Below are 21944 nucleotides of genomic sequence, written 5' to 3'. Positions count from 1 at the left end.
CTGAGAAAGCCAATTTAAAAACCAATAAAATTCTTTAAAAAAAAGATACTTGTTCAAAATATGCCTGAACTTTTTACCTTATTTTTATTTTTTTAATCAATTTAGATAACTGCCAATCTCCAGACTGATTGGATGGCTAGAAACTGGCTAAAATAATCAAAAAGTAATCAAAACAAACAAAGAAAACAGTAAGAACATAATACATGTGAGGCCAGCCATAATAACTCTCGTAAACCATCACAAAACAGTTTGTATAACACCCTAGTCCAATGTTTGGGGAAAGACTCAGGTTTTTAAGGCTTACAGAAATCAACATTAAAATATTGGAGGAATAATCTATTCAGTGATAGTTAACCTTTTTGGCACCAAGTGCCGAAACTGCAGCGTGTGCGCCAGACCAGCTGTCTAGCATGCATGCACGCATGCAACAGAACCCAGAAGAGCAGCTGGTCATGGGGCGCGTGCCCACAGAGAGGGCTCTGCAGGCCACCCCTGGCACGCATGCCATAGATTCGCTATCACAGTTCCATCCCATTCCATTCCATGGGCAACAACAGAGGAGGGATACCTCCTACTCCCTACCCCCCCCCCCATGACAATGTTTGAGAGAAGGAATCTAAAGCAAACCTACAACGTTGGATCCTGTGGGATGGGTAGAAATTATTGGAGATAGGAAGCCCCACAAATAACTTGGCATTGGTCCAATAAGGACATTATAGGTGGTAAGAGAAAGGTGGAGGTTTGCGAAGTATCAATGTTATATAGAATACCGTAATGTGGCCATAACTCTTACACACCTACATTTTGGATCAATCAGAGTTTCTAAATAACAGTTCCATATAGAACACATTGCAATAGTTAAAAAAAGATATGACCAAGGAATAGCAATCATAACCTGGGAATCCTGATCCAGAAAAATGTACAACTGGCACACAACATAAATTTGTACAAAGGCCCTCCTTGCCATGACTGCCAGCTGCTCTTTGAGCAAGAGTTGACAACTGAAGATGGCCCCAAGTTGCACAGAAGGGCTAGGAACACTCTCTCATCCATTACTAACTGAATTATGAAATAAAATGAAAGAAGCCTTATCACAGACTAATTTTTTACTGCTTTGTTTTGCTTGATTATGATAGAATTTCAGAATTCTTGCTACCATGCTGTTATAATTGAAATTGGCTGCACTCTTGGGGCCAATAGGTACTTGACATATTGTACTTATATTAACACCGTATTGTATTCTGTTAATAATATATTATATCAAAGCTAAATGTTCATTTTATTGCATACAACAGCTGCTTTACTTGAGAGAGAAATGCACTGTTTAAATTTCCTGTTATTTTGTCCACATTTTTAGAGCTTGTAACATAAATATTGAAAAGAAACTATGTCTGGAAATAAGAAGAGATAAGACTAGAAAATGACCATAATATGTTAATGGTACAGTGATTTACAGCTATGAGTGGCAGAGACTTTTATAAATCTTTGCTATATACTAGGTGTCATGCGTTAAGAAGATGCAGTATTTGTTTCTTACAATACTGAACCAAAGTTGGTAAGTTATCCTAAATCTCAAGAACTAAGGAGGTAAAAGATCTACACAAGAACCAGGAATAGAGAGGAACTAGAGCCAATGAAAGCCTGGGAGCGAAAAATCTTTAAAACCAAACAGGAATTTGAATAAAATAAAGGATTATTATTTTTTACCTGCTTGACAGAGGGACTTTATCATTTACTTCTCTAATATATCTGTATTTTCACTGTGCTTTAGCTTCTACAACACTTCCCAGCCTAGGAGGTAAATCATTTGATGAATTAATTAGTCATCTAGCTCCTGTATATGCAACTTTAACTCCTGTACCTAATTATTCTTGTTTCTATCAATCTATTTACTACAATCTCTGTAAAACTATTAAATAAACACATTAAAATGTATTCTTTGCTTGCATATTACCATATGTCAGATATTGGTGTGTAAAGAGGCGTTATATCCTATTTTAATGACAGCAAATGCATATGTGAATGAATGTGTTGCTGAATCACAATTCCTAGACAAATTTAGGAACTAGAGCTATAAGATGAGCTTTAGGTCTTACGAATCAAAAGCTTTTGTTTTTAATTGGATATAATGATCCAATTTAGCCTGAGTTACTGATTTGTTCTGTGTTCAACAATTTCTTGCAATTCTGCCCAAATATCAACTATTACCCTGGCAGCACTTGGCTTTGTCATATAACTAGACAATCTGTGACCTGCCTGGTCATCCTTTGAGAGATAGTTCCTTATCTAAACATAGAAACAGAATGACCATGGGCTTTTATTTTTGCTAATGTTTTGGTTTTAAAACAAAAGAAGAAAATGTAATTTTATTAAAGATGATGTGCAGAAAAGATATACTTTTTAACTATTTACCCTCTTTTTTACAGTTCCCATTCTGGAATTGTTGGAAGCTGGCAGTAAAGGTAGCAAATGGGGATCATGTGACCACAGGACAATGTGACTGTTGTAATTGTGTGTCAGCTGACAAGTGCATGATTCATGATCACATATCTGTGGGAAAGCTGTGATGGCTGCGACTTTGAGCAGCTGTAAGTCTTCTTATTCAGTACTAAGTGAGGATTGCCAGTACTGCATTAAACAAGTCAGTAAATGTTGTAGCTCTGAATACTGCCAATGAATGGCCACAAATCAAATGTGATTTCTCTTCTAACACTGTAAATAATAAACAATAAAAACTCATCATTATCATTCAGGATTGATTCAATTTCATAGAAATCTTCCATACAACAGACTTTTAAAGTATTCTGTAATATTTTGATTATCTTATAGGCTCCAGTTAACATGAGAAAAAGGATTAAATTGCAATATTCTAGCAATTAAATACTATAATATTTGAACTGATATGACATAGACAAAAAATCATTTGTTTGCTTCATTACGGTATTTTTTTTCTACACTCTGCATAATATTGCTTACTTCAGAAAGAATAGCATAATAGGTGGGTAGGTGTATTTTCAACAATACATTTATAGAATGCTGCATAAAGCAGTCAAAAGGCAGATTTCCAAATTACTGAATCAAAATGTCCAGTATAGTATATAAAGTCAAAGCGCCCGATATATTTTTTACATGGTGTGAGACTAATAACATAGATATAAAGGCAAGCGTCCTGTCACCTCTTAGAAGACTTGCTATCCAGTGCTGAAATCCCATCGCTGCCTTTTCTAAAGTCTTCTTGTATAATCAAATGAGGTTATCACAACTTATTAGCAAAGACATTAGCAAAGACAGAACACAGTATTTATTGTTTATATAGCTGTAAGTCCTCATTTCTCATTAATGCTTGCACAAAAATATTTAAATCACAATTGTGATAAACTTTGAGATAATAATATTATCTAAATATTTCTTTCAGTTATCTTCTGCTTCCTTTATAGTTCCTTCTATTTCTTTATGGGTCTACCAAATAAATCTCATCAACATCTTCATTTACAAGAGAATACTAAAAGCTGATACAATATCCTGGAAAAAAATAAAATAGCTTACTGAAAAGAGTTCCCTATGGATTTATATTTTTGTAACTAAGTTCCTTTCTCAGTCAAGAATTCAATTTGCTCCCAATTGTGTACTCAATTTGTAGTCTGAATCTGAAAACACTTAAGTAGAGTGAATCAAAGAACAAGTATTTAAAACTGCATTTAAATATACAACTGCTATTGATAGTAACTGTAATATTATATGCTTAACAATTCCCAGCACTACTATCAAATGACTTGCTGTTCAATTCGTATTTTAAATTTAGTTGCATACTACCTTCTCGTGGTTATTTCACTGATACAGCAATAGTAATGCTGATTTTTAAAACATGTGTAACTGATTCTCTTGTAAAACAATGAAACAATTTTTTTTGCAAGATTGCAACTGATCTCGATAGCATTTTCTTTTTACCTTTTTTTTTAAAAAAAAAAACAGTAGTTGCCAGACACTAATCATCTTCTAAAAACTAAGCTTTATAAAATTGTCTGCAGAAAAACACAATATTCTATAGTCAAATATGAATCCGGTCTTTATTCTCTTTTCCACTGTCAACTTTATTGGTAAGTATGTAGATTTCAATCGATCTTATACATCTGCAAACACTGAATACTGGCAAGGGTAAGTATTCCAAGTATATTTATAAGCTGCTACTAAATGAAAAAAGTTGATATTTTAAAATAATGTTATCAGTTTTCTATTGTTATGAAAACCAGGTATTCACATTATTGTGAATGAAATATTGACTACATTTTCTCCTCCAACTTTACGTAATGGGCTTTTTTTTTTTTTTTGCTACCAATTTAAAACAGATTAAGTGTAACTCTTTTTTTATAGACATGGCTATAATAAAATAGTTAACAATTGAGTTCCACAGTTCCTACAAACTTCTTTGAAAGTCATAGCTTTTAACAAACATGCCATGCCCTGTGGTCACTTAAATAAACCCTCTAGGTTTTTGCAGGAATTTTATGGTTCTCTCAAAATTACAAGAAAGTAGATGTTTTTGCTGGAATGTGAAATGATCACAAATGATAACTTCAAGCAGACGTCAATTCAACTGTGAAAGGTTTTTTTTTTTTTTAAAAAAATGGTAAATTCCTGAGGCAAGTTCTATCATTTTCCATTATTCTGCATTTTTAGACGAGATAATTGAGCAAGCAAATCCCCACCTTAATATCTTATCCATTTAAGGATACAGTACAAGAAAGTTCAGAGATCTGCAAGTGTTTCTTCCAGGTTCACAACTTGTAACTCTTTTTGGGGAAGTCTTTTCAATTAATGCTTATCTCTAAGATAAAGTACATGTAAGCCTGAAATTCTAAAGCACAGTTCAAGAGTGAGGCAGAAAAGGGGAGATTGGAAAGTGAACAAAGATAAGTTCCAAAAATGGAAAAAAGGAAGTCGAACTATTTTTCTTCCTAGCACCACCATTTTAAGAGCAGACTAAATTTATTAACTGTATTTTGATTGTACTATAACTAAAATAAATACTGTGACATACTTGGATAAATATCCTATTAGCACAAAATAAGAATTATTCTAGTCTTCTAGAAGAAGATTAATAGATTTGCAAAAGTGCAGTTTCCTGACTTCAACTCAGCAAATGTTCTCATATACAAAATCTGAAAAAGCATATTTTTATTTCAATAAATAATTTTTAAAAGAATGCTATTTAACATTTAAATTAGCAAATTATTATTTATTTTCATTAACATTGAAAAAGATATAGTAAGAAATTTTTTAAAAAACCCACAAATGATAAATTAGGGATTTAGAGATGTCAGGGAGGATATATGCAATTTTCCAGAAAAACATACATTACTTATAAATAACTAAATGTGTTATATTGTTTTAGCAGACTTAAAACTCATAGTGAAACTTTAAATTCAGAATGAATAGTGGGAATTCTGGTCAACACAGCATACATCAATTGATAAAACTGTAGACCACATTGAAGTCAATGCATGTTACTAAAAACCTGTTCTAAATATTCTGTAAAATTAAAATACTAACTTTACACATAAAAAACCTTAAATATTGGATATAGAACAAATCCATGTCTTAAATTGTAGTCTGGAATGGAATCCAGTTTCATTCTGCATCAGACTTACTTTTAAGGGATAAAGTTATGTTGGACATCAAAGCCAATTTATTTTGGATCCAGCCTGCGGGGTGCTTAGATCTGGCCCGCTGGGCTACCCAGAAAACAGCAAAGAACCGGCAGTGGTGCCTCTGCCAGCGAAAACAGACAGCACCCCTGGGCTCCATTTTTGCTGGCAGAGGGCTGCAGGAGGTCATCCTGACCGAAAATGGGGCCATGCCAACCCTGGACACGCCCACCCAGCACCCAGAAATTGAATACAACCCTGATGTGCCACTCAATGAAATCAAGTTTGACACCCCTGGCCTAACCTATATCTTAGTGAGCCATTCTTCCACAGAGAGCATCAAACAACACTGCCCGTAGAAAGGATATAATATCCTTGCAACATTGCACTCGCTGAAGCATATCTGAAGCTATTCTACCCCAGCACATTCATTTATATCACATACAGATATTGTCACCCGGCCATGCAAGTACTTGATGCAATGGCAAAAATACAGAAAACAAAAAAATGAGGAAATAATTGAGTATTTTGCATATTTTTCATCAGGCCTAATTTATTTATTTTATTCATTTATTTGCCACCTATCTTGCCTTGACATAAAGTATGTTTACGATGCTTACTATTACCACTGTGCATGAACAGAGACAAATCCCAATCCTCACACTGGACTCCAGTGAAATATAAACTGGACTCCAGGAAATATAAACCACACAGCATATCATCACAGAATTATTATTTTTTAATTCCATGATTTTATGGAGAAATTAATGAAGAGATCAATAAGAAAAAGTGGTTGCATTTGTAAGATACTAGTGAATATCCAAAGACTTGTGCAAATTATCTTTCGTTTCCAAGTAAGAAACGCCACTAGCTATAAGGAAAAGTCATGTTTCAACAACAGAACACATTATATTTCTACTGCATATAGAAAGCAATTCCAAAGTCTAACGCAGACATTGCCTGGTTGGGGGAATAAGATGTACCATGTATGTCATTCTGTAATTCATATATATTGAGGAGTGGCTTACTTACAATGTAGTAGCCACTGCTGCATCATTTACTTATTATTTAGTTATTAGGATGACTGTTTAGATTATGACCAATGACCATCTAGACCAGGGGTGTCACACTCAAGACCCATGAGCCAGATCCATCCCGCAGGGTGCTTAGATCTGGCTCACAGGGCCACCCTTTGAAACAGTGATGGTCCCTCCCATCGTACATCTGCCAGCAAAAATGGAGCTGGGGGGGGGGGGCTTGTGCAGCCTTCCCAGGCTCCATTTTTGGTCGTGACCCCAAGCTCTGTTTCTGCTGGCAAAGGGCTGCAGGGGGCTTTCGCAGCTGAAAACGGGGTCCAGAAGCTCATTTTCCCCTGCAGAGCACTCAGGCCACAGGTGCCCCCAACAAGAGTGATGTCACGCTGGCCATGCCCACCCTGGCCCCTGAGAGCAAATACAACCCAATGTGGCCCTCAATGAAATAGAGTTTGACACCCCTGATCTAGACGAAAAGATAGAATAAATAGGTCAGTGTCGTATACATTTTTCCATTTTGAAAAAGCCCAGAAATTAAGCTATGAAAACTTGAAGCCCAACATAGAGCTAAATTTCTTTGAATCAATGGAATGAAGAGGAACATTCAATGAATATCATTTAAGAAAAATACAGGCTGATTATAGCTGAGGGTTCAGCTTTAAAATATTTTAAAATAGGAAACTGAATGGCTTGACTGGCATTGTCACTTACAAAAATCACCCTATTGACTTTTTTCCATTAAAGATCAGAGGGGTTTTATACCATTCAAACATTTTATATAAACAATGAGAAATATAATAAAATATTCTGAAACCAAGATTACTATATAAGAGATATAGCACTCACTGTTCAATTCGAGGAGAGAGGTACAATTTGGGAAAAACCTGAATAGCTTCTGTATCCTCAAAACTGACTGAAAGAAGAGCAACATCTTCTCCAGGGTCTTCATTTGCATCCTAAAAACATAGGCAGAAAGGGGAAATAAAGGATTTTGATAGCAATCATAAGGTTGACCATATGAAAGATTATAAGGCCTGGCTGTAAAGGTTGGGAATCTGCTACTTTGGTCTTTTTAAAACTGGCTAGAAATAATTTGCGTGACGCCAGGAATCTTAATAGAAATGTACTGCTAGCAAGAATTATTCTATATATTTTAGGTGCGTACAGTAGACATAAATTAAATGTCATTGCCATGAATTTGGCAGATGTCAAATTACTGCTAGCAGGCATGTCATGATTATTCTTATGTAGAAAATTCTGTTTTCCAAAGTCAAATCGGCTGTTAAAAAAACTCCTAGCCAACTGGACAACAAGAAATAATTTTACAGTGTTGCATGAACTGAATTTCTATGACATTTTACTATGACAGTTTGTGACAATATGATGGAGGATGTAATTGTTGCCCAATACTGGTCTAAGTGACCCTTGAAAATCTGGCACAATTTTTCAGTTTTGATCACCATTACGTACTGTAAAAATGATAGAGTATTCTTTTGGAAAAATTATATACCTCAGATTTGTTTGTTTTCTGCCTTTATTATTTTTACAAATAATTCAAGGTGCTGAACATTTCCAACACAACTTCTTCTTCCTATTTATATGGTTTTATATTCTATATTTCTTCCTGCATTTCATGGCTGAGTAAATGGCACTTCCTTCTCAAATTTTTCCAGACACCAATATTCTTATGAGGTAGACTGATCTAAGAGTGAGTATTCCAATATATCTGAAAAGCTTCCATGTCTCAGGATTGATTTGCAGTACATTTTGCTAGTCATAATCCAACTATTAAGCCTTGCAAAGTATGTTGCCCTACCATCTCGGATCTATTCTCTGCTATCTCCAACCAGGAGGAGTAGGAAAGTTTTCTAAGATTTTAGTTGTTGCCTTGATGAATCAATTATTTGATTTGGTTTTAGATTACAGAGTTCCCCATGCTTAAATCTGATCCCTCTGATTCATTCTCTTAATTTAAAAACAAAAGATGATCTGATAAGAATTATGAAATAGATCAGGATTGTCAAACTCCTGGCCCGCGGACTGGATGCATCACATGCTGGCCACGCCCATATTGACCAGTTTAAGAAAGGGAGAAAAAGTCCTGATATGTCACGTGATGCCACTGTGACGCCATGAGTTTGATACCCCTGAAATAGATTATAGACCATATTATATTATTATATTGCTAGACTACATTGACAGATTAGCCATGAAAACCTTGGAAAATATCAGATCCCGATAAGAACAATGCAAGCAATGGTATTCAGGGTGATACTCTATGGAAGTAAAAGCTGGACTTTAAAAAAGCAGGATAATAGTGATATCGATGCTTGTGAACTTTTGTGCTGTAGAGGACTACAGAGCACACCATGGACAGGCAAGAAAATAAAGGAATGGAACACCAAACAAATCAAGCCAGTATTGTCACTTGAGATACAAATAACTAAGCTCAAATTGTCCTAGCTCAGACACGTTATGTAGAGAGCTAACTCTACAGAGGAGGTTCTAATACTTACTGGAAATGGTGGAAGGAAAGAGAACAAGACAACAACTAGACAGCAAAGTAGAGGGACTCAGTTATTGTAGTAGTGGATGGACTACTGGAAGATCTGAAGGACCAGCTTATGGTCAGATTGTCACGGAGAAAATCTATGTGGTTGCTAAGAATCAATGCTATTTTTATAACACACAATAAACCAATATTATTATATTATACTAATATACCATACTATAGAATATTATACAGATGCTATCATATATTATATGATATGGTTTAATAGTATAATTTAATAATAGTGATTGATAGATTGAATAGTAACCCCAAAGACAAGTTAGGAAGTGATTGTCATGGAGAAAATCTATCTTGGTGCTCGCTAGGAGTTGGGATTGACTTGATGACACAGTCAGTTAGTCAGTAAATCAGTCAGCCAGTCATTATCATCATCATATGTTTTCTTTCATTTAAATAGATGAATGGAAAAAGAATTTATTTTTGCTAAATTTTACATATATGTAAATACAACCAGTTTGAATCATTTTCAAAATCCATAATTTGGTTTATTATTAGAACCAATCCCAATATCATATACAAATATGAAAGTTGTATATAGCATGTGTGTATGTGTGTTATACATGTGTATGGGTGGATATATTCTTTTGAGAGCAGGCAACAAAATTTCATTTTTAATGTGGGCCAATGTGCTCACAGTAAAAAATGGCAATAAAGATTATCTTAACCAAAGGAACGTTGATATTTACTTATTTATCTGACAAAAAATTAACAGAAAAAATGGAATCAGGGACAAAGAAATTCAAAACATTACGCCAGATATTTCATCGGCGAACTACAAAGTCAGTCAAAGATGCAGCTGTAGACTAACTCAGAATCTCTAGTAATATTATACTGTAGTACAATATGTACCACATTACACTTAGCATTTAGGGGCAAATAAAAAGTTCCTTTCAACCCTGAAAACACAATTACTTAACTCCTGTTACAGGTAACACATACCATTACATATTTTGGATTCCATCCTCCACCTTCTGATCCATAACTATGACTACTCATTTTGTATTTCAGGCTTGTACAATAATGTTATGTATTTCTCTTATTCTGCCAGCAGCCATTTAAATTTTATCTACCAAAATGACTGATGGGTATGTTTTTTTTAATATAAGTTCTCTGAAACATTTGATATTTTACTTATTCTTTTGCTGCATTCACTAGTGCCGCAAAACCTGAATAGAGAGATGTGGCAGTATTAATAATGACATCAAACTTCTTTTTTAAAAATTCAAATAATGTCTGCAATACCATACATGGAGTGTGATCATGTTACCCAAACTGTTACCCAAACCCAAACACATACCCTGGAGTACTGCAGCAACCTCATAAGAGCATCATGGGATATTTTAAATTTTTGTGATGTTCATTTGGAAAACTGGCTTTTGCAATGACCATTAGTATTGTCATATCTTTGTGACATTAAGGACAATATGAACGGAAAAAATTGGGAACAATGACAAAACATTATTTTGTCTGATTTGTGAACAATTGTCCAAAGGTTTGCTCTACATTTTGTTTGCTTTTCAAAAACTGATTTGGAACCTGCTAGAACCCAAATAGCATAAAACAAAGTTAACTGAGGTTGCCAATGACTGTTTTTAAACAATAATTTCTAAACAAGCCACAGAAGTCTAGTTTGCATGAAGTCTAACACCTAATGGGTGTCTTAGTATTAACCTAAAATTAAACAAACTATATTATGATTTAATATTATGCATGGACAAACTGATCATAAATTTAAGATATAAATGAAATCCACTGATTCACTGTTCTCTCCTTTTTGTATTTTTTGTACATTATACATATTTTTTATTATGCAAGCATTTTATATTTTGATCATTTTTCTTTTTTAAACAACTTTATATTGCTTAGAATGCTGTCAGAAGATTGGTTCTAGCTCAGGCATCTCTCAGCACACCAATAGTTCCCCCTGCCATATCATGAGTTTGTATTTCTTCATAGCCTCTTTTCTTCTATTTCAGAGAAAATAAATTTCTGCTTGTACACTTTTGACTTGTGTATCATCAGAAGTTCCTTCAGAATTATAATTAACTTGTGGATTATGCTTAAAAGCTCCCATGTTTCAAAACAAAATTAAATGTTTATACTGCTATACACAGTAATTTTCATGATAAATGAAATCTGTAGCTAAGCTAATTAAATCAGTGGTTTTCAGAATGTGGTTGCTCAGGAGGGGCACGGGCCACTTAGACAAAGGCAGGGCATTCTAAGAAAGGCGCAATCATCCTGACATTTTTTTCTTGCCATCAGAAGTTGAACATTACAGCTACAACCAATATTGTGTTAATCATAGATGTACAAACAGACATTTCCATCCTACACCCAATGCCTTTAAAATTGCATCCAGGGAAGAAATGATAAGGACGGTTTCTGTTTCATCCACATAAAATTTGCTTGTAAAATTATTGGAATCAGAATTGGGGCAAATTTCAAATACAAAATGTTTTCTTATCTATGTAAACAAATTGTCCTTTAACATTTAGAATGTTAAAGGAGACGGGTGACTTTACTAACTAGAAATGACTTTAATAAACATAATTCCAGGACATATATAATAATGTCATATGCTTATTTATATATATTTAAAAAAATAGAGAATTCATGGTGGAAACATGGGAAACTGCCTTATGCTTACATCATTGACTTATCTAGTTTAATACTGTGCATGCTTATTAGTAATAATGTTCCTTAGTTTAAAATTGAAGATTTCCCCTCCTAGCTAAAGATGCAAAGAACTAGAACTGAAACAATCTGCAAGAAATGCAGATATTCTATTGCTAAGCTATACAAGTAGTCTTCCACTTATTACCATAGTTGGGCCCAAAATTTTAGTTGAATGAAGCAAACTTTAAGCAAGACACTATGTGGCCACATCATCAGCAACCACAATCCCAGCTCTTTCAATTTCAGTTGTTAGGCAACTTTGTGGGTCATTAAACAGAGCATCGGGAGAAGGTCCAGACCTTCTGGGCATTGTGGAGCAGTGACAGAGCCTGGCTTCTCTCTGCACCCTGCTGGAGGGAAGAATCAGAAGAAAGATGATGCTTACTAAATTTGGAGTCCGTTCCTCTAGTGTGCAGGAGTATTTTTCCTTGCTTGTGTACATAAATGAGAAGATCAAAAATACTGTTGCTATATCTTGTTAAAATATCCATAGGTATAAATTCCTTTTGAGTTCAAATTATAATAAATGTGAGTATTACCTCATAATAAATCTTTCCTTGTTTTAAGATTTGAGGGCAGTCCTGTTATTTACCACTAACCAAAAATCTCCAAGTAGCCAACCTCAAGTTAAAAAAAAACCCATTTACAAAGAGAAGGTTATTTCTCTCTTTATTATTTTTCTGCTAGCTTACAGAAAATTTACTGAAAGCAGCTTTTGCTACTATTTCACTTCACTGATCCAGTTTTTAATCTGATGGATGCAACAGGTTTAACAACCGATTCAGTGAATCCGCACTTTGCACACGCACGCTTCACACACTTGCCTAACACACTTGCGTGCAGCGTTCAAAATAAAGCAATTTGAAGCTCAGCTGCTTACCTTCTAAGCTAGCCCCGGTAAGTAGATCAGAGGAGGCATGGAAATCAGCTGAGCCACGCGAATCAGCTGGGCCAGAAAGAAGGAAATATAGAACAAGATAGGGCTGGGGCAGGTGGACGGGGCCACCTAATCGTCGGAACTACCGGTTGGCCCAAACCAGTCCGAACCAGCAACAGCCCACCATTGGATGGATGCTACTATTTACTTTGCACTGGTTTGTATTCCATGAGTGTTAACATTTTAATTATAATTGAACTTGCATTTTGTTAGCCTTCTTTGGTTCTATTTTTTGTGGATCATAATGTAATTCATAATAATATCCTTTTTTTAGCTTTAAAATCATATTGTAAACTGTCTCCAAAGCATCCAGAGAAGTGGGATATACATTTTTTTACAATAATATAATATAATATAATATAATATAATATAATATATATATATATATATATATATATATATATATATATATATATATATATATATATATATATATATATATATATATATATATATATATATATATATATAAAACTCTTTAACTTATACATTAACATTCACTAATTTCAATTTTATTTATTAGCATTATTTATATTGAGTACCAGCTTTTATTCTTTCTATAGATGAATGCCTCAGAATACCGTTTACATTTTTGACTAGCTAAACAAATGAACAATAGAGTGTCTTTTATAAAGAGGAATTCCTGGCAAGTATTGATTCCCAAACACATTTAAAACAGAAAGCATAAACACATTGTTCCCTTGCATCCTACTACCTACTGTAACTAAGAACTGGGAACTTACTGGAACTGAGAATTTATTATGAGTCAGAGTGTTAATGGCTAGTCCAACCAAAACATCTGCTCTACAGTCTACACCGTTACTACTATAATTCATTTCCTTTTATGTTTGGAACAGAACCAAGTTGGACAGTTAGATTTTTTTTTTAAAAAAAGACACAGTAGCCAAAAGGCTGAGTATAAAGAAAAAAATACTTATATAGGATAAGTACTTGTAATTGGCCCACAACTATAAAAATCTGTATGACTGTTGTCCCAAAGGTAATTTTTCCAAAAGGCAACTGGATTTTCTTGCGTTTTTTTCCTTTGCAAAAAGGAAAAGGCTTCTTGGATGAGAAGCAAAACTTTTTTCAAAGGAAAAAAACCCAAGAAAATCCAGTTGCCTTTTGGAAAAAGCACATTTGGGCAACCATGACCTAGATGATTGAAAATCTCCATAGATATTGGTATGACTGTTTTATATTCCAGTTCAATGTATAGCATGTGTACTAAGGAAGACCTATATCCCTGAATCAAGAATTACATGACAGCTGACGCTGTGTAATAAATATTTATCAGGGCATTCAAAAATCTACTGTTAAGATCTCCCCAAGTAGAAAAGATTAAAATTATACCTATCTATCGTGAATAATTTGTTTTTACAATATTGTCCTTGAGTCTTCAGGCAAGGTAAGAACAAAATAAAAATAAAAACCATAAAAATGAAATACAGATGAATAATAGCATCTTTGTCTCTAAGCAATCACTGTAGCGATGAAAGTTAACCTAAGGGGGATCAGCACAAACCATGCCTAGTCATGTGTGATATGTATGGATCGCAGTACTTCTGCCAAGAATTATATAAGCACTAGATCTAGAAGATTCTAAACAGCTATGCTCAAGAGCAGAACCCAAGTATATAAATCACAAAGAAAATTTCCCCATTTTTTCCATTATTCCTACATCATATAAACATAATGCATTTTTTCTTAGAGCCCTTAAGACAGGGAATGATATACTGTACACTGCAGAGAAATTGCAGTAATTGTTGGCATAATAACTAAATAACAAAGCAAACAAAATTTTTAAAACACACTGAATTACTTGTGACGTAGTGGGAAAATGGCAGTTGGTCTTACATGAACTGTTGTTTTAGGAGGTTTTGCAGGATTAGCCAGGATTGGGTATTGTGAGGTCCAATTGGCCTCGAGACAGAGTTAATCTGAAGCCATGCCTCTGTGCTCCTTGCTTCTGGTTCCCAGTTTCAACGAGTCAAGCCCACTGCAAAACACCTGAAAACAAGTCATAAGGGAACACACCCTACCCCCTGAACTTCCCCAACCCCTTGACCAATGCTAGGGCGGAAACCTGGCTAATCCTGCAAAACCTCCTAAAACAACAATTCAGGTAAGACCAACTGTCATTTTCCGGGGGAATTTTGCAGGATTGGGACATACCCAAGTTAACGTCCCTCAAGGGGGGCATTATTGGTCCTGGGTCCCTCATGCGCTACCACCTGTTGTAACACCCTACAACCAAACGCCGCATCAGCCGATGCAAACGCGTCTAACCTGTAGTGCCTGATGAAGGGAGATGGGGACGCCCACGTAGCCACCCTGCAAATCTCCACGATAGGTGCCTGTGTGGCCCAGGCTGCAAAGGTAGCCCCACTCCTGGTGGAGTGTGCTGCGATGCCCTGGGGCACCGGAAGGTGCTGAACCTCATAGGCCAATGCGATGGCCAGTTTGATCCATCTCCCTATAGCCGAGGAGGACACCCTCTTCCCCATGGAAGACGGACAAAAGGAAATGAAGAGCGCCTCAGACTTTCTGAGGCCCTCCATGCGCCTCAGGTAAATGTGCAAGGCATGCCTGACATCCAACCGGTGCCAAAGACGCTCCCTATCATGAGACGGGTCTGGAAAGAAATCCAGTAATACCACCTCCTGCAACCTGAGGAAAAGGGAGGTAACCTCGGGAACAAAAGTCAGATCCAGTCACAGGATGACCCGATTATTGTGGAATGTACAAAGATCCGACCTGGAGGACAATGCCCCCAGTTCGGAGATGCGACGGGTTGAGGTGACCGCCACAAGGAACACTACCTTAAGGGTTATGAACTTCAGGTCAACCGTCCTCAGAGGTTCAAATGGTGCTCCTGTCATTGCTTGGAGAACCGTAGTGAGGCTCCATGTCGGAAACCTGTGGACTACCGGGGAACGGAGATTCCCCACACCCTTCAAAAACCTCTTAATTAATGGGACCTGGGAAAGTGGAAGGAGCCCCTCTCCCCAAATAATCGTGGAGAGGGCCGCCACCTGTCTCCTGAGGGTGCCATGTGAGAGCCCCCTATCCAATCCATCTTGGAAGAACTCCAAGACGTGCGGTACCGAAGCCTCGCGAGGATTCGCTCCCTAGACCCGGCACCACTCTGCAAAGACCCGCCAGATGGAATCATAAATCCTAGTGGTGGAACCCTTGCGTGAAGCCTCAATTGTGGAGACCACCCTCTGTGAAAGCTAGGCGGCCCTTAGGCGCTCCCGCTCACTCTCCACACTGCTAGCTGCAGCCACTGTGGCTCGGGATGCACCAGGTTCCCCTGTCTGAGGTCCACATCACTCCCCGGGATCCTCCCCGGGTGTGACACTGACAGGCACATTAGGTCCGCAAACCATGCACAGTGCGGCCAGTAGGGCGCCACTAAGATGAGCCCTGCCTTCTCTGATATCACTTTCCAAACTACCCCAGGGAGAAGGGTTAGGGTTAGGGTTAGGGTTAGGGGGAGGGAAGGCGTAGAGTAGGTGCTCCGGCCACGGCATCTGAAGCGCGTCGACTCCCTCTGTTCCCTGAGCCGGGAACCGAGAGAAGAACCGATCCACCTGAGCATTCTGCGGTGTGGCAAACAGGTGCACCTCCGGATGGCCGAACCTGAGCAGATGGCCTGGAACAGTTTCGGAGAAAGGCTCCACTCCCCGTGGTCGACCGTGGCCCGACTGAGCCAGTCGGCTTGATGGTTGTCTACTCCTGTGATGTGCTCCGCCCTGAGCGATTGAAGATGCCTCTCCGCCCAGGCACCGAGTGCTATTGACTCAGTTCGAAGAGCCCTGGAGTGTGTGCTGCCCTGTCGGTTGACGTGGGCCTTCGCCGTCACATTGTCGGTCAGCACCAAGACGTCTCAATCCTGAACATGGTCCTTGAAGTGTCGCAATGCTAAGTGAATCGCTCGCAGTTCCAGCCAATTTATATTGTGTTGGAGGTCCAACCAACCAGGTCCAATGCCCCTGCGCTATCTGGGACTCCAAGAGAGCTCCCCACCCGTACAAGCTGGCATCCGTTGTCAGGATGAGGTGCTCTGGTTCCCTGAACTCACAGCCCTCATGTAGCGCTGGGCAGAGCCACCACCTCAATGACAGCTGCACCTGTGGTGTCACTGGAAAAGGTTCCCTAACCTTTTCCTCAGAATTGCTGGAGTTTTACCTCTGGTGCAGCAGAAGATGCCACTGGAGCGGCCTCGCGTGTAGACGAGCCCAAGGCACCACGTCTATGCAAGAAATGAATTTCCCCAGCAAGCTGGAGAGCACTACTACAGGAACAAAATGTTGACTTCTAACTTGTCTAACTAAGGCTAACAAACTAACTTTACAGTCGTGGGGCAGGAACACCTTCCCCAGCTTAGAGTCTATGATGGCCCCCAGGTGAGGAATCCTGCTGGCGGGAAAGAGGGAATTCTTATCTAGGTTAACCAAAAAACCTAACTGCTGTAGTGTGGATACCACCAAAGAAATATCCTCCCTCGCCCATTCAAACAATGCTGCTTGGACTAAGATGTCATCGAGGTTGGACCCTGACAGAGTGCTCGCGGAGGTAAGCCGCCACTGTGGCTAGGACCTTAGTGAAGGTCTGCGGCGCCGACGCCAAGCCAAATGGTAGGGCCCTATACTGGTAGTAGCTACCTAAATAGGAGAACCCGAGATACTTACGATAGCCAGGGAAGATGGGGATATGGAGGTAAGCCTCCGTCAGGTTGATGGAAGCCATGAAGTCATTGCGCCTGATCCATCTAAGTGATGCCATCTTGAATCTTCTATAGACTAAGTGAAAATTTAGCAGTTTAAGATCCAGAATCGCCCTCCATCCCCCCGAACTCTTCGGAATGACAAAGAGGTTGGAATAGAAACCTGACCCCAATTGGTCCAGTGGAACCGGCTCCACCGCCCTAATCTCTAGGAGGTGTCGGATCGCCTGCCTCATGAGAGAGCATTTATCTTTACTCTTGGCGATCAAAAACATCCGAAAGTGTTTCGGGGGAATGGAGAAAAACTCTAGGCTCAGGCCAAATCTGATGGTATTCAGAACCCAGGCGTCAGTGTAATCTCAGCCCAGGCATCGGCAAACAGAAACAGTCTGCCACCTATGGGTGGGGTCGCTATTGACCTATCTGCCTCGGCGGTAGAGATGGCCACCTTCCCCCCGAAAGGGCCTCTTCCCCTAGGGTTGGAACCTAGGCCTATTCCAGGTGTAGTGCATATCCGACTGCCTATCTGATCTCGGAAAATACCTGCTGTACTGTGCCTCCTGATCTGACTGACAATAAGACTGCTTCCAAAAGTAAGGCACAGATTGTTGCTCCGACTTCTTTGCGGGCGTAGGCATGACCTTCTTTTTATTCTTGTCCTCAACGAGGATTGGGTCCAACAGGGTACTGAAAAGGGATCCCCCGGAATAAGGCGATGATGCCAGGTGCCACTTTGCCTTGTTCTCGCTTGCCACCCCCTCAGCCACAGGAGAGGTCACTGAGGCCGCCATTGCCCGTGAGGCATACTTCATGGCATGCAGAGTGGCGTCCGCAGAGAATTGTGCAACAGCAACCAGCTTGTTGAGATCTTGATGAGTACGCACCTCCTCAGGCGGAATCCTTTCCTGCATCTGTTGTAGCCAAAGGATAGCCGTGCAGCTGAAAAACAATGCAGAGGCAGCTGCCTTGATGGCCCACGCGGAAGACTGGAATGTTTTACGAAGGGTCAGCTCCGCCTTCTTGTCCTCAGCCTTCAAGTAATCAGCCACATCACCGGACACCACCGTTGACATGGACGCCAATGCCACCACTGGAGGGTACACTGTGGGCACCTGCAAGGCCTCAGATAAACTAGGTTCCATGTTAAAGAACCTCCTATCACTGCTGCTAGGGTTGGGAAATGTTCCTGGCTTTTCCCACTGCTTTTTAACTACCTCTAGGAACAACTTAGGGGCAGGGATGTCTTCCTTCGCTGGAGGAGGCTCTGAGTAAACTCGATCCTCCGGCTTTTTCTCCAGACCACCCTCCTTGGCACCCTCCGTCTCACCCAGTTGCGCTGTGGCCCTGGCCTTGCGCAACAGTGACTTGAACAAATCTGGAGGAAACAGACCAGAGAATGCTGGTGCCTCAGATTTTGAGGGATCCTCATCATCAGAACCTGATCCCCTCGCTAGCCAGAGAAGGAGAAACAGGCCGGCGCACCTCCAACGGGGAAGGCCTTGGCCTGGCCTGAGCAGTGGCACCCCCCAGGGACCTTTGCCATCATTGCGGGTTGCACAGAACCCTTCTGTAACCCAGCAGAAATTCCATGTGAAATTGCAGAGATAAACCTCTGCATACTTGCTGGAAGCTGCTCCATGTCTCTAACGAAGGAATCCTCCTCCTTCTCTTGTGCACAGCCTTCAGACTGTGGAGCTAATGATGGCCTGATGGGATTATCCCCCCTGGCCCCCCTGCACTGAAAAGGATCCCTTAGATAGGGGCCCTGTTCCATCATGGAGAGTGGGGGGGGGAGGTGAAATGTCCCTGAGATACACGTGGGACTCCCCCCTGTGAGGAGACCTAGATCTAATGGGTAAGCTAGACATCAAGCAAGAACTAGACCTACCTCTCTGTTCAGCCCTGGACACCTGCTTTTCCAGGGCCCTGTGCCTCCTTTCCTCACCCTTCTGCAAGGCCTTGGAGGATTTTCCAGCTGCTGAAGTTTTTCACAGTCTCACAGAGGCTGTGGGCCTCACTTGGGCCCCACTGGAGGTCCCCTCCCCAGGGGACAATTTGAGGGGAATCCAGCCTCTCCTCTGCATCTGCCATGGCACCAGGTCAGGGCTCCACCAGGCTCAGCCCACCAGAAACAGCAGCGACCAAAAACAGCTTCTCCCAATCACTCACGGCCTCCACGCGACGAAATCAGCCTCTGATAGACCTTTCCTACCTCTTTTGCAAGCCGTGCGGCTGCCGGCAATACCACGCGGCACGCTACGCGGTCCTCGCTGTCCCATGCTGCTCCGGGCCTCCTGGCGTCGATCTGGGCCTACAGGGCCTTGCCGCTGCTGCAGAAAGGATGGCCACCCAGGAAGGCAGGGATGAAAACGAGGCTTCATAGTAGCCTCTGCCCCGGCCCATGCGGCCCACAGGAATTGAGGCCCCCAAATGACCACCGTAATGGCTTCCTACCTCTAAAGCCCCAAGAAGCAACTTTTAAATCCCTTAAATCCCGGGAGCGAGCCACACCAAGGAGAGGCTTCCAGGTATCAGATGGAGGCAAGGGGAAGAAGGCAGGGAGAAGGAATTTGCAGGATGGCACTGGATTGTTTTTGGAAGAATCAGGAACCAAAAGCAACCTGTCTTTCTTTGGCCAGACAGAGTTGAAACTGGGAACCAGAAGCAAGGAGGAGAGAGGCGTGGCTTCAAATTAACTCTGTCTTAAGGCCAATTGGACATCACAATACCCAATCCTGGTTAATCCTGCAAAATTCCTCCGGAAAATAATTATATTCATAAGAAAAATCCATTTTATTAAAACATGTTAAAACAATACCACTAATTCAAAACTGATGCTCAGAATTATTGTAACCAACTGCATATTTTTAAAAAGTATAAATCCTCCAATTGGAGTCTAACTAAAGGACATTTCTCTATTTTCCACCACACACTCTTCAAATTCCCATTAATTAAGGGCATATACTTTCAGAAAAGTGAGTGGTTTCTTTATAGCATATAACCCCCACTGATGATTTCTATGTTTTTATATTGTAATGATAATACCATAATATCAATTAACATTAATGTTATATGTTCAAGCTTGTCATTAGCTGAATGCACATAGCACATTTGAGCTATCTAACAAACCTCATCAACATTTATCACTTCCAGATAAATTTGCAGTATTTTAATTTGCCACAGGGTAACAGCACACTTGAATAATTCAAGATATAAGAGAAAATAAAACATTTATCTAAGGATACTGAAATCTTGGTATCAAATCAAATCTTTACCAGCATAAAGAGGGTGGATTAGTCATTAAAAAGAAGCATAATGGATATAAAACATATATCAAGAGGGAAAATGTAAATGTAAAATAGGATTATAAACAGAAGATATAAAAGATGTATAAATTGAAAACGAAAAGTACGGTATATGTTAAAAAACAGGATTTAAAAGTAGGGTTTAAAATCTAAAAATGAGAACTGGCAACATCCAAGGGAATATAGATAACATTATTGTCAGGAGAAATACAGTGGGGCAAAAAAGTATTTAGTCAGCCACCAATTGTGCAAGTTCTCCCACTTAAAAAGATGAGAGAGGCCTGTAATTGGCATCGTAGGTAGACGTCAACTATGAGAGACAAAATGTAAAAAAAAAAAAAACCAAACAATCACATTGGCTGATTTGAAAAGAATTTATTTGCAAATTATGGTGGAAAATAAGTATTTGGTCAATATCAAAAGTTCCTCTCAATACTGTGTTATATATCCTTTGTTGGCAATGACGGAGGTCAAATGTTTCCTGTAAGTCTTCACAAGGTTGGCACATACTGTTGCTGGTATGTTGGCCCATTCTTCCATGCAGATCTCCTTTAGAGCAGTGGTGTTTTGGGGCTGTCACTGGGCAACACGGACTTTCAACTCCCTCCAAAGGTTTTCTATGGGGTTGAGATCTGGAGACTGGCTAGGCCTCTCCAGGACCTTGAAATGCTTCTTACGAAGCCACTCCTTCATTGCCCGGATGGTATGTTTGGGACCATTGTCATGTTGAAAGACCCAGCCACGTTTCATTTTCAATGCCCTTGCTGATGGAAGGAGGTTTGCACCCAAAATCTCACGATACACGGCCCCATTCATTCTGTCCTGTACATGGATCAGTCGTCCTGGTCTCTTTGCAGAGAAACAGCCCCAAAGCATGATGTTGCCACCCCCATGCTTCACAGTAGGTATGGTGTTCTTTGGATGCAACTCAGCATTCTCTCTCCTCCAAACATGACGAGTTGTGTTTCTACCAAACAGTTGTATTTTGGTTTCATCTGACCATATGACATTCTCCCAATCCTCTTCTGGATCATCCAAAT

At 39.5% G+C, this 21944-nt stretch overlaps 1 protein-coding gene across 2 annotated transcripts in view; it reads right to left on the bottom strand.

Annotated features, from left to right (window-relative positions):
- BABAM2 (BRISC and BRCA1 A complex member 2) overlaps window positions 1–21944 on the bottom strand; it is a 150098-nt gene that overhangs the window by 87068 nt on the left and 41086 nt on the right. For both annotated transcript variants that reach the window (XM_081941013.1, XM_081941014.1), the window contains exon 7: window positions 7526–7635. In XM_081941013.1, coding sequence (XP_081797139.1) covers window positions 7526–7635 — 110 coding nt within the window. The remainder of the gene's footprint in view (window positions 1–7525; window positions 7636–21944) is intronic.

Source organism: Natrix helvetica (assembly GCF_964273705.1).
Source record: "Natrix helvetica genome assembly, chromosome: 2".
In the NCBI taxonomy this organism is placed as follows: Eukaryota; Metazoa; Chordata; class Lepidosauria; order Squamata; family Natricidae; genus Natrix; species Natrix helvetica.
The sequence above is the reverse complement of the archived record's forward strand: the minus strand, read 5'-3'. Positions and strand labels throughout refer to the sequence as shown.